Source organism: Capricornis sumatraensis, chromosome 5 (genome assembly GCF_032405125.1).
Source record: "Capricornis sumatraensis isolate serow.1 chromosome 5, serow.2, whole genome shotgun sequence".
Lineage (NCBI taxonomy): Eukaryota > Metazoa > Chordata > Mammalia > Artiodactyla > Bovidae > Capricornis > Capricornis sumatraensis.
The window spans coordinates 99,134,669-99,149,209 of NC_091073.1; the positions used below are offsets into that span (position 1 = coordinate 99,134,669).

Sequence of the window (14,541 nt, forward strand, 5' to 3'; positions counted from 1 at the left end):
CTTCGACAATCAAAGCCTTACCACTGTCTATTAATACAATTTGGCTGGTACTGCAATTTACTCATGAATAGGATCAGGTCCCGCATGCGACCTGCAAGGCCCACAAAGTGGCAGCTGTTGGAAGGAAGCTCTTCTTGCACCAAGGTTACATGATGGTCTTGCATTTCCTTCTCTACCTTGAGCAAGGCAACCCTGGCCTGGCATTTGTTCCTCTCAGTGTATATTACCCACTACCAGGAGAACAATCACTGAGCTTATGCTCAAATGGCACAAATTCTGAGACCCAAGAAATCATAGGCAATATACTGTTGGATGTTAGCATTTTATCCTTTGTTTGGAAAGGAATCTTTCACTGCCATCCATCTAGCAATGGAGGAAATACTAACTCTAAATTAACCACATGTTATTATAATGGTCTATCTTGGGTAATTCCACTCCCAGCATCATATTCCTGTTACAATTAGATTTTTTGTTAATACTTTCACTTATTTAATTTCTTCTAGTTATATTAGGCCCACTTTTATGGCTGTCAAGATCTTTTTTACAAGAAAGACATACACACACACACACACACACACACACACACACATATTTGTGGCCACACCACAAGGCTTGTGGGATCTTGGTTCTCTGACTAGGGATTGAACTAGGGCCCCCAGCAATGAAACCCCAGAGTCTTAACCACTGGATTGCCAGGGAATTCAAGATCTTTTTTAGATCATGATTCCTAAATATATCTTAAATTGGTTTTCTTCATTTTCTCTGCTATTGATTTAGTTCTGTCAACTACAAATTGGCACTGGCCTGTCAAGTGCAAATTGGCACTTGCCAAGAGCATGTGCCAGTAACTGAACAACAACAAGGGCATTTGCATCTGCCTCTGCAGAGACTCGGAGAAGGCAATGGCATCCCCCTCCAGTGCCCTTGCCTGGAAAATCCCATGGACGGAGGAGCCTGGTAGGCTGCAGTCCATGGGGCCGCTAAGAGTTGGACACGACTGAGCGATTTCACTTTCGCTTTTCACTTTCATGCACTGGAGAAGGAATGGCAACCCACTCCAGTGTTCTCACCTGGAGAATCCCAGGGACGGGGGAGCCTGGTGGGCTGCCGTCTATGGGGTCGCACAGAGTCAGACGCGACTGAAGTGACTTAGCAGCAGCAGCTGTAGAGACTTAATCCTGTGCTACTGCAGCTTCTGATTTCCAACACTCTCTGAAGAGAAATCAGGCTGGAGAGACACTGTGTGTTCCAGGGAAACTGGTGGAACAGGTCTTTAGATAGATATTTTCAGGAACCGATTTTATGATTCCAGTCCTTCAGTTCAGTTCAGTTCAGTTCATTCTATCAATCATGTCCCTTTGTGACCCCATGGACTGTACCATGCCAGGCTTCCCTGTCCATCCCCAACTCTTGGAGCTTGCTCAAGCTCATGTCCATTGAGTTGGTGATGCCATCCAACCATCGCATCCTCTGTCGTCCCCTTCTCCTCCTCCCTTCAATCTTTCCCAGCATCGGGGTCTTTTCTAATGAGTCAGTTCTTCAATCCATACATGAGTACTGGAAAAACCAAAGCTTTGACTATACATCCCAATCCTTGCCTCTCTAGAAAAGCACTAAATCCCTTCATGGTGACATTAGTCCCTCATGACTAGCAGAAAACCTTTTGTAAAATAAGTGTTTGATTGCACTGAACTCCCCTTTCACTAAAATCTTTTATATTGACCTCCCTCCACAACCTCTTTGGAACAGTCTCTCAGAGCTATCTGAGGTGCTGTCTCCTGGGCTGAAGTCCTGATTTTGTCCCAAATAAAACTTAACTCACAACTCTCATGTTGTGTATCTTTTTTAGCTGACAATTAAATTCTTCAGCATGTCTCACCTTGACAATTGTAGCAACAATATAGTTGTTCAGTCGTGTCCGACTCTTTGCAGTCCCATAGACTGCAGCCCATCAGGCTTCCTTGTCCTTCACTATCTCCTGGAGCTTGCTCAAACTCATGTCCATTGAGTCGGTGATGTCATCCAACGTCTCATCCTCTGTTCTCCCCTTCTCCTCCTGCCTTCAATCTTTCCCAGCATCAGGGTATTTTCTAATGAGTCTGCTCTTCGATCAGGTGGCCAAATATTGGAGCTTTAGCTTCAGCATCAGTCCTTCCAATGAATATTCAGGGTCGATTTCCTTTAGGATTGACTGGTTTGATCTCCTTGCAGTCCAACGGACTCTCAAGAGTCTTCTCCAGCACCACAGTTCAAAAGCTTCAATTCTTCGGTGCTCAGCCTTTTTTATGGTCCAGCTCTCACATCTGTACATGACTACTGGGAACACTATAGCTTTGACTAGATGGATCTTTGTTGGCAAAGTAATGTCTCTGCTTTTTAATACACTGTCTAGGTTTGTCATAGCTTTTCTTCCAAGGAGCAAGTGTCTTTTAATTTCATGGCTACAGTCACCATCTGCAGTGATTTTGGAGCCCAAGAAAATAAAGTCTGTCACTGTTTCCATTGTTTCCCCATCTACTTGCCATGAAATGATGAGACCAGATGCCATGATCTTAGTTTTTGAATGTTGAGTGATAGTTAATCTTTCTGATTTTTATCTCCTCTGCAACTAATATACTTTTTGCTCAACTTCCAAAAACGGTCTTTCTAAACTGCAGATTTGGTTATACTTTTAAACTCCTGCCATTTACTCTCTTGTTGTTGTTCAGTTGGTAAGTCACGTCTGACTCTTTGTGACCCATGGACTGCAGCATGCCAGGCTTCCCTGTCCTCTACCATCCCCCAGAGTTTGTTCAAACTCATGTCCGTTGAGTCCGTAATCCTATCTAACCACCTCATCCTCTGCCGCCCTCTTCTCCTTTGCCTTCAATTTTTCCCAGAATCAGGGTATTTTCCAATGAGTCGGCTCTTTGGTTCACATCAGGTAGCCAAAGTATTGGAGCTTCAGCCTTAGCATCATCAGTCTTTCCAGCAAATATTCAGGGTTGATTTCCTTTAGGATTGACTGGTTTGATCTCCTTGCAGTCCAAGGGACTCTCAAGAGTCTTCTCCAGTACCACTATTTACTCTCTTACATTCCCCTAAATGCACCTCACTTTCTCATGAATCTATGCCTTTGCTTTTCCCATTGATTGGAATATCTTCTTTTATTTTTGGTCAGGGTTCACTTCCTTTGCCAAACCTCCCTGATTATTTCCTTTCCTCCAACAAAGATACTGTTCCCTACTGTATATTAGTATATCTTGTACATTCTTTTATTACTCACATATCCTAGCATATTAGATTAATAATTACTTTGTATATCTCATTTATTGATCTGTCTCTCCTGTTAGACTCCAAATTCCTTCAACATAGAAACTGTCCTGTAATCACCTTTACATTTTAGTTCTTAGCTTGGCGTATATCTAGCAATTGTCCTGGGCTTGCTTAGTGGCTCAGTGGTAAAGAATCCACCTGCCAATGCAGGAGACGTGGGTTCAATACCTGGGTCAGGAAGACCCATTCCAGTATTCTTGCCTGGGAAATCCTATGGACAGAGGCACCTGCGGGCTACAGTCCATGAGGTCGCAAAAGAGTCAGAGTCGACTTAGTGATTAAACAACAACAACAGTTATAACAGAGTCCCAAATATCTGGCTGCTGTGATAGTAAATTTTCTGTTCCTCTTCCCTCTTGATACCCAAGAGCTATGGGTGGAGAGCATAACTCTTTCCCCTTTAGATATTCGTTTCTGTTCCTTACTTGTCATTTCCAGATTTATCTGTTGCTACTTTATACTCAAAGAATCTGCCTGCAATGTGGGAGACCTGGGTTCAATCCCTAGGTTGGGAAAATTCCCTGGAGGAGGGCATGGCAACCCACTCCAGTATTCTTGCATGGAGAATCCCATGGATAGAGGAGCCTGGTGTCCATGGGGTCACAAAGAGTCAGACACAATTGAGCAACTAAGCACAGCACTTTATACTCAATTATTAAGCAAGTGGCTAGTTTACCCTTTGTTAATTACAAATTAAATATTTTTGATCAAGGAAGAACAATTTTTTAATTAAGACCCTCTGTGCAATGAATGAAATTTCATGACCCAGGTTTGTACTGCTCTGATTCTGAGTATTTCCCAGGCCCTCAGATTCTATTTGGTGAAGCATGTGGCAAAGAATAAGAAGGAAGTGGTTGGTCCTGAGTACCACCTTCCATGTTAAGTTAGTTCCCTTCTTCAAGCTAACTGCTAAATTCCTCAGGATCCTTACTCATGATGCCAGGAAACTTCCCCAGGTCTTCTTACCTTGAGCAGTAACTCATTGGAAAAGTATTTTGGTGTGATGTCCTTTCCTTGATGATCTATCGGGCAGGGAAGTGGGTTGTTGGTCAGAATCAGTAAGGTCTTATCCTGATCATACTCTATTACTTTTAACATGAAGCTTTGAATTTTCCTGTTTCGAGCCAGGAATTTCTGCAGTGCAGTGGGCTTCAAAGGCTCATAGTACTGGGCCTGAGCAGACAGAAAGTTTTCCAGAGAGACAAAGGGATTAGATCAAGGGCAGATTAACTGATTGGTTAGCTAAGCTTTTGCCTTTATGGGTTAGGGACAGGGAAGCTGTCTGCTAAATCTGCTCAAAAACTTGTTTTACAGAAAATATCTGAAGCTTTCAGTCCCTTTCTCCTCTCAGAACATTTCCCTGCAAATCTGCCAAGGGGCTGAGGAAATGAGATGGGAAAGTTTCCACATAAAAAGGAACAGAGAAGACTTAATTCTTGTGAAAAAGTGTAACATTGTGTCCAACACAATAGGGCCGCAGAAGTTTCTATGTTAAACCTAAATGGCCTTCTCTACAATGCTGAGGCAGAGTGGACCATGAGATACCAGATCTCTGAGCCCAGGGAGCCCTGAGGAGGCCAACACAGCTCTCATCTACCTCTTCCCATCCACCATCATTTCTCCAGGCACAACCACATTAAAGGCAAAGCCCAATGTCAAAAAGGAAAAACAGTCACAGAAAGAAGCATGTCACTTTAGATGTGATGGGGGAAGGGGAAGGCCCACTAAATTTGCTTTTCCATCAGTAGGGAGAAGGCAGGGGACTAGAGAGAGAGGAAGGGAGAGGGAGAAAACAGAATACTTCCTAATCAGACATAAGTTTTCTCAAAGTAAGGGGGAAAAAAAGTCAGCTGTAGGGCCCACTTTTTTCCCAGCCCCACCCTCCTCCCTCTCCACCATTCCCATCAGCGCCCTGAGACAGCTCTTCTTCCAGGTCCCAGGAGAATGCACAGTCACAGTAGCTGGTGGCACTTGGAGGCACTTGGGTTATTCTCTGCATTGGGCCTCGGCACCGCAGCTGAAACTTGCTCTTGGAGATCGTGGGGGAATGCTTTTTTATCACCTACCAAATTTGGATGGACTGTGTAATGGTGCAGGTTCTTTAGAACAAATTTTGATTGCCCGACTGCATCAATAATCTAGAGACAATAAACAAAGTATTAGTGTTTCAAGTTGCGCCTATCCTAAACAATATTCTATTCTTTACTTCACCTTAATCCAGCTAAAACCTGGTCTCTTACTCAAATTAAGTGAGAAGAACTTCATGTTCTGCACCCTGGGTTGCTGGAATGAGAGCCATAGCATGTAGAGCTAAGTTCTAAGACGTCCTGACAGGGAAGCTTGTACATGGAAGTGTGGACCAGCTGTGTGAAATGTTAGGGGTCGTTAGGAGGTGAAGTGGTGAAACAGACAAGGATGGCATCAAAGTTCAGACAAATCACCCCAAGGGGTTATACCTCTTTCCTCTGCCTTTTCCATTTCTACAGGAAGGAAATCAGATAAAAAAGAAGAAAAAAAATGAAGGACAATCTTTAAGGAGAAAAGCAAGTTACAGAAGGCCAATAACTTAAGGGTTGTGAGTGGAAGGAAGTCTTGGGGATAACTGCTTGCTGGGCTGGGAGGTGGCACACAGGAAGGGAGGAACAGCAGTTCACTTGGCATTTTTAAAAAATATTTTTGCGATTTATGATTCTTCTAGAAATGTGGCAAAGAGTAATTGAATTTTGGTAACCCTTCTGTTTGAAAAATGTGGAAGTGTTAGTTGTTCAGTTGTGTCTGACTGTTTGCAATCTCATGGACTGTAGCCTGCTAGGCTCCTCTGGCCATGAAATTCTCCAGGCAAGAATACTGGAGTGGGAAATCATTCCCTTCTCCAGGGGATCTTCCCAACCCAGGAACCAAACTCAACATCTACTGCATTGCAGGAAGATTCTTTACCATCTGAGCCACCAGGGAAGCCCCAACCCTTCTGTCTGCCACTTTGCATTTATCTGCCAGTGGTGGTGCTGGTGGATTGTTTCAGTGTCATGCCTGGTGGTAGAGTTGCTGGGCCTGCTCCAGCTTCTGCTGACTCCAGGGTTGTTGTCTGGCCCTAGATAGGAAAAGGAGTTCATGATCTGAGCCACAGATCATGAAAGAGGAACTCCCCAGGTCAGTAAGTCCCCAATATGCTACTGGAGATCAGTGGACAAATAACTCCAGAAAAAACGAAGTGATGGAGCCAAAGCAAAAACAACACCCAGTTGTGTATGTGACTGGCGATAGAAGCAAGGTCCGATGCTGTAAAGAGCAATATTTCATAGGAACCTGGAATGTCAGGTCCATGAATCAAGGCAAATTGGAAGTGGTCAAACAGGAGATGGCAAGAGTGAACGTCAACAGTCTAGGTATCAGTGAACTAAAATGGACTAGAATGGATGAATTTAACTCAGATGACCATTATATCTACTACTGCTGGCAGGAATCCCTCAGAAGAAATGGAGTAGCCATCATGGTCAACAAAAGAGTCCGAAATGCAGTACTTGGATGCAATCTGAAAAATGACAGAATGATCTCTGTTCATTTCCAAAGCAAGCCATTCAATATGACAGTAATCCAAGCCTATGCCCCAACCAGTAATGCTGAAGAAGCTGAAAGTGAATGGTTCTATAAAGACCTCCAAGACCTTTTAGAACTAACACCCAAAAAAGATGTCCTTTTCATTATAGGGGACTGGAATGCAAAAGTAGGAAGTCAAGAAACACCTGGAGTAACAGGCAAATTTGGCCTTGGAATACAGAATGAAGCAGGGCAAAGGCTAATAGAGCTTTGCCAAGAGAACGCACAGGTCATAGCAAACACTCTCTTCCAACAACACAAGAAAAGACTCTACACATGGACATCACCAGATGATCAACACCGAAATCAGACTGATTATATTCTATTGCAGCCAAAGATGGAGAAGCTGTATACAGTCAGCAAAAACAAGACTGGGAGCTGACTGTGGCTCAGATCATGAACTCCTTATTACCAAATTCAGACTCAAATTGAAGAAAGTAGGGAAAACGGCTAGACCATTCAGGTATGACCTAAATCAAATCCCTTATGATTATACAGTGGACGTGAGAAATAGATTTAAGGGCCTAGATCTGACAGATAGAGTGCCTGATGAACTATGGAATGAGGTTCGTGCCATTGTACAGGAGACAGAGATCAAGACCATCCCCATGGAAAAGAAATGCAAACAAGCAAAATGGCTGTCTGGGGAGGCCTTACAAATAGCTGTGAAAAGAAGAGAAATGAAAAGCAAAGGAGAAAAGGAAAGATATAAGTATCTGAATGCAGAGTTCCAAAGAAAAGCAAGGAGAGATAAGAAAGCCTTCCTCAGTGATCAATGCAAAGAAATAGTGGAAAACAACAGAATAGGAAAGACTAGAGATCTCTTCAAGAAAATTAGAGATACCAAGGGAACATTTCATGCAAAGATGGGCTCGATAAAGGACAGAAATGGTATGGACCTAACAGAACCAGAAGATATTAAGAACAGGTGGCAAGAATACACAGAAGAGCTGTACAAAAATGATCTTCACGACCAAGATAATCACGATGGTGTGATCACTCACCTAGAGCCAGACATGCTGGAATGTGAAGTCAAGTGGGCCTTAGAAAGCATCACTATGAACAAAGCTAGTGGAGGTGATGGAATTCCAATTGAGCTGTTTCAAATCCTGAAAGATGATGCTGTGAAAGTGCTGCACTCAACATGCCAGCAAATTTGGAAAACTCAGCAGTGGCCACAGGACTGGAAAAGGTCAGTTTTCATTCCAATTCCAAAGAAAGGCAATGCCAAAGAATGCTTAAACTACCGCACAATTGCACTCATCTCACATGCTAGTAAAGTAATGCTCAAAATTCTCCAAGCCAGGCTTCAGCAATACGTGAACCATGAACTCCCTGACGTTCAACCTGGTTTTCAAAAGGGCAGAAGAACCAGAGATCAAATTGCCAACATCCACTGGATCATGGAAAAAGCAAGAGAGTTCCAGAAAAACATCTATTTCTGCTTTATTGACTATGCCAAAGCCTTTGACTGTGTGGATCACAATAAACTGTGGAAAATTCTGAAAGAGATGGGAATACCAGACCACCTGACCTGCCTCCTGAGAAACCTATATGCAGGTCAGGAAGCAACAGTTAGAACTGGATATGGAACAACAGACTGGTTCCAAATAGGAAAAGGAGTACGTCAAGGCTGTATATTGTCACCCTACTTATTTAACTTATATGCAGAGTACATCATGAGAAACGCTGGGCTGGAGGAAGCACAGGCTGGAATCAAGATTGCCGGGAGAAATCTCAATAACCTCATATATGCAGATGACACCATCCTTATGGCAGAAAGTGAAGAGGAACTAAAAAGCCTCTTGATGAAAGTGAAAGAGGAGAGTGAAAAAGTTGGCTTGAAGCTCAACATTCAGAAAATGAAGATCATGGCATCCAGTCCCATCACTTTATGGGAAATAGATAGGGAAACAGTGGAAACAGTGTCAGAATTTATTATTTTGGGCTCCAAAATCACTGCAGATGGTGACTGCAGCCATGAAATTAAAAGACGCTTACTCCTTTGAAGGAAAGTTATGACCAACCTAGAAAGCATATTCAAAAGCAGAGACATTACTTTGCCAACAAAGGTCCATCTAGTCACAGCTATGGTTTTTCCAGTGGTCATGTATGGGTGTGAGAGTTGGACTGTGAAGAAAGCTGAGCGCCGAAGAATTGATACTTTTGAACTGTGGTGTTGGAGAAGACTCTTGAGAGTCCCTTGGACTGCAAGGAGATCCAACCAGTCCATTCTAAAGGAGATCAGTCCTGGGTGTTTTTTGGAAGGAATGATGCTAAAGCTGAAACTCCAGTATTTTGGCCACCTCATGTGAAGAGTTGACTCACTGGAAAAGACTCTGATACTGGAGAGATTGGGGGCAGGAGGACAAGGGGACGACAGAGGATGAAATGGCTAGATGGCATCATGGACTCGATGGACATGAATTTGAGTGAACTCCGGGAGTTGTGGATGGACAGGGAGGCCTGGCGTGCTGAGATTCATGGGGTCTCAAAGAGTCGGACACAACTGAGGGACTGAACTGAACTGAACTGAGCTAATCTAAGAATGAGTCAAAGGGATGAGAGCACAAGGAGATTAAAAAAACTTTGAGTTACCTCTTTTGGGCTTGGTCTAGTGAAAAATTAGATAAGGAGCACAATCTTATGTGTGGATCAGCATTTCTAAAGATCACCTGTTCTCAAGTAGGTGATAGGGTAAGATGGGATTCAGAAGAAAGGGAACTGCACAGGCGAATAGAGTAAGAAGGTAAATGAAAAAGAGGGTGATAGTAAGGAGCCACAGAACTGTGTGGGGAGGGGAGGTGTTATGCTCCAGGAGGAAAATGCCAGGAGTTGGCAATTTTCAGGTGTGGGAGGAGGACCAGGAGAAGGACTGGCAGGGCTATGCCATGCATTCCTTTAGACATGGTGGGAAGCAATAGGGGACAGATCCTAAGATGTACTGATTTAATTTATACTACTTTTTGTAAAACTGGAGTCCCTGGGTTCGAAACAAAAATACATTTGAAAATCCTGCTTCACAGATGTGATATCTAATATATAACATTTAGAGTCATAAACATCTAGGAAAAATCTGTGGGGGAGACGATGCAAAGACTTTTTTTTACAATGTATTTAAAATTAATCTGGGGGAGAAGCAGCTGGGAATTTTTCTGAGGTATTATATATTTTTCCAAATTAGTTTCCAGCAGTTAACTAAGATCCCCTGGAGTAGTAAATGGTACCCCATTCCAGTATTCTTGCCTGGAAAATTCCACGGGCAGAGGAGCCTGGCAGGCTACAGTCCATGGGGCCACAGAGTCAGTCTGACTGAGCAACTAAGCACACACACACACAGAGGAAGCTCCAAATTGAAGTATGTTTTTAGTTTTATGTTGCTTTTGCACTGTCTCTGGCTGATGAAATGACAGTTGACCCAGAAAATTTACTTGAATATGATTGGAGTATGTGTTTAGTTTTATGTTGAACTGCACTATCTCTGGCTGATGAAATGAAAGTTGACCCAGAAAATCTACTTGAACATGATAAACCTAGGGAAGTAACCAAGCTACTCAATAAAGTTTTGTTTTAAGAAGTGATCACAATATCTAGTTTAAGTCAGGGTTTAATGCTCACTCATGCCCTAACATAGATTTCTGGTCCCCGGGTCTTGAGCTGTGATTCTTTGTTGATATGTCCCTGTCTCTTCCCTTTTCTTTTCCCACTTCCCTGGTGGCTGGGATGGTAAAGCATCTGCCTAAAATGCGGGGGACCCGGGTTCGATCCCTGGGTCAGGAAGATCCCCTGGAGAAGGAAATGGCAACCCACTTCAATATTCTTGCCTGGAAAATCCCATGGATGGGGGAGCCTGGTAGCCTACAGTCCACGGGGTTGCAAACAGTTGCACACGACTGAGCGACTTCACTTTCTTTCTTCCCTTTTCTATGTCTCTGTTTCTCTTTCATTAAATTTGATAAATTAACCTGCTTTCTATGTAAATCTTGACTAATTTTTGCTTTTCAACAGGAAGTTTGTGAGAGCCAGCTTATAAAGTACTCTAAGCAACTCCAAAGAAAGATTATAAATGAATATTGCTAATGTTCTTTCTTACCTCATCACTATCAAAAAATACTTCTTTCTCAAATGTAACTGGGCTAGTTCTGGAAGTCCTTGGTTTGCCATGTTGAGGCCTAAAAAAGGCAGAATACCCAATTAATTTTCTTGCTCAAAGGTGTGGTCTTCTACACGTTTTTGACCTCCCTCAATGAAGTTTAGGGACGTGACTTAAAGGAGCCAATTTAGGTGATCATTAATTCCATATGTTTGAAGGTGGGAGGAGAAGGGGATGACAGAGGATGAGATGGTTGGATGGCATCACTGACTCAATGGACATGAGTTTGTGTAATCTCTGGGAGTTGGTGATAGACAGGGAGGCCTGGCGTGCTGCAGTCCATGGGGTCACAAAGAGTTGGACACAACTGAGTGATTGAACCCAACTGAACTGAATTGCATATGTATGGGTAGCAAAGAGAAGGATTCATTATTCAGCCTGCATGCTAGAGGAAAACCAAACTTCATTTTGAAGAGTTTAGCAAGTGGGATCTCTTAGAGACACGGTGACAACTGATAAGTTGGTTTCTCTTAAAGTAGCAGTTTTAAGAAATGAAAATTAAAACCACACTAGGCTATCACCTCACATCTGTCAGAATGGTTATAATAAAAAAGAACACAAATAACAATTACTGGAGAGGATGCGGAAAAGAGGAAGCCCTCATATGTTGTTTGTGGGGATGTAAACTGGTGCAGCCACTGTGGAAAACAGTATGGTGTTTCCCTAAAAAACTAAAAATGGAACTACCATGAGACCCAGCAATTCTACTCCTGGATATATATATATATATCTGAAAATACTAATTCAAAAAAATACATGTACCTCAATATTCATAGCAGCAATATTTACAGTTGCCAAGATATGGAAACCTTAAATTGAATAGATAAAGAAGATATGGTATGGCACTTCCCTGGTGGCTCAGTGGTAAAGAATCTGCCTACCAGTGAAGGAGAGACAGGTTTGATCCCTGATCTGGGAAGATCCCACGTGCTGCAGAGCAAGAGCAGCTAAACCCATGCACCACAACTGTTGAGGCTGTGCTCTAGAGCCTGGAACCGCAACTCCTGAGCCTAAGTGCCCTTGAGCCTGAGCTCTGCAAGAGAACCTGTGGCAATGAGAAACCCACGCGTGGCCCCTAGAGAGTAGCTCCCACTCATCTCAACTAGAAAGAAACCTGCAGAGCAACAAAGACCTAGCACACCCCCCAAAATAAATAAGAAATAAAGATGACATAAAAAGAGAAAATGTGATATGTATATAAAATGAACTACTACTCAGCCATAAAAAAGAATGACATTTTGCCATTTTCAACAGCATGAATGGACTGGGAATGTGTTATGCTAAAGTGAAGTCAGATAGAGAAAAACAAATATTATATGATATTACTTCTATATGGAATCTAAAAAAAATAAAAGAAACTCTGACTGTAACAAAAAAGAAGCATACTTACAGATATGGTGAGCAAACTAGTGGTCACCAGTGGGGAGTGAGGAGGGAGAGGGGCAAGACAGGAGTAGGAGATTAAGAGGCACAAACTGCTATGTGTAAGATAAATGAAATATAGGGATATATTGTACAACACAGGGAATACAGCCAATATTTTATAATAACTTTAAATGGATTATAACATTTAAAAATTGTGAATTACTGTGTTGTACACCTGAAATGTATATGATATTGTACATTAACTATACCTCAATGAAAAAAATAGAGATTTTAGACCACTCAAGGAACTGGTCTAGTTGACTGTTTAAGCAAATGCTTTTGTGCAACTGGACCATGATAATATCCTTAAATTATAAACACTGTTTTATAGACCTACCTGCCTACTCTTCTCTACATGGAAACAATTCTGCCTTTGCCAATAATTAGCCAATAATTCCATGAGAAGGGATATAGTTAGTGGAACATCACAACTAAATTTCCACTAATGACTGCTTGGATTACTGGTTCCCTCATGTACCTAAGCATAGCTAAGTTTCCTTACCTAGAATTAAGATAAGAAAAATAATCATCAGTTACAAATATTCTTGTAATCTATGGTTTCACTTACTTTCCCATCTCCCCTCCCCCAGATACCAGTTCCCTCTGGGGAAAAGGGAGGGGGCGCAAAAGTTGCAATATTTAGTAACAAAGTATTTTGGATTCCTTGACTAATTCTTAGGAAGCCCATTTACTGTTCAAACATAGGAAAAGATGCACATCAATATTATTGGGTTAATGATGAAAATAAATAACCTGGTTTCTCTTTGGAGTTTAAACTAGCTTAAATTAAGTAGGATCCTAGAACTACCTCAACTAAACCTCTCCCCTTTAAAAATGAGGGTGGCAGAGTAAGGACCGAAATAAGAAAAGTAGAAAAAGCCAAGCTATAAATATAGTTGATAGGTCACCTGGCTATAGCATGGTACAAATAATCCCCAATCCAGGATCAAATCCATCCAAGGATGGCTCTTTCCCATCTATTGCTGGCCACAAGCTGCATCATCAACTCAGGCCAAAGGTCTTAAAAACAGTCCCCAGGGGAGCAGGTGACACATTGTGGACAGACCAAAATAAATTCATCCCCTTAACATTGTAGAGTTGGTACCCTTTTGATGTGTCCTATTCCTTTAAGTTATCTAATAACTAACACTATATTATAAGCTTGGGGGGGGTGGGAAGGAGGCTTAAGAGTGGATATATACATATATGTATGTATGTATATATATATATATATACACTTATGGTTGATTCACATTGTTATACAGCAAAACCAATACAACGTTGTAAGGCAATTATTCTCTAATTAAAAATAAAAATAGAAAAACAAAAATCCCCACTATATTATCAGCTTTATTGTAGCACTTTTCAAAATGATTCTTTGGTATCTAAAAGGCAGCAGAGGATCCCAGATGCTTTTGTTCAAGGCCAATTTAAGGCATAGATCAACATGAAAAATGCTTCTTCAACCCAGCAGTGTCCATCTTTGACAGCCTGGTGCTTTCTTTTTGGGCATGAAGCACAGCCCAAGATCTGACTATTGATCTGAGAACTGTCAGTTAAAATGTTGTATTAAAAATTTTTTTTTTCTACTTAGCATACAGGATCTTAGTTCCCTGATTAGGGATGAAACTTGTGCTCCCTGAAGTGGAAGCACAGAGTTTTAACCACTGGATCACCAAAGAGGTCTCTAAAATGTTGTTAATTGAGTATCTACTCTGACTAGTACTGTTCAAAGTGATATGGGCTACAAAATAAGTCTGTATAAGAAGATATTTATAACTTAGCTGGGCAAACAAGACTACACACTTGGTCTGTCTCCTTTGGCCCATTGCTGTTCACTGCTAAGTGGGCCAGCTGAGGCAAGTAGTCACCCAGAGGCCAAACTCAGTGCCTCTAAATCGTCCACGCTCTGCAGGGGCTCAGTTCAATGCAAACATTCTCTTCTTAGCACATTCTGTGTGGTCAGCCCCTTTCTTGATCCTGGATGGGAAACAAGAGGAGACAGCAGTGCCCATGTGAGTGCAGAAAATGCATGAGATGCGATGATCCTT

General features: G+C 42.0%; 1 protein-coding gene across 1 annotated transcript in view; it reads right to left on the reverse strand.

The window, feature by feature from the left end:
- The window catches only part of TSGA13 (testis specific 13), a 28,644-nt gene extending 14,325 nt beyond the window's left edge, over nt 1-14,319 (reverse strand). The window contains exons 1-4 of the mRNA XM_068973456.1: nt 14,297-14,319; nt 11,006-11,084; nt 5,382-5,453; nt 4,282-4,488 (exon numbers count right to left, since the gene is read on the reverse strand). Of these exons, the coding sequence (XP_068829557.1) occupies nt 4,282-4,488; nt 5,382-5,453; nt 11,006-11,084; nt 14,297-14,319 (381 nt within the window). The remainder of the gene's footprint in view (nt 1-4,281; nt 4,489-5,381; nt 5,454-11,005; nt 11,085-14,296) is intronic.
- Nucleotides 14,320-14,541: the final 222 nt, after the last annotated feature.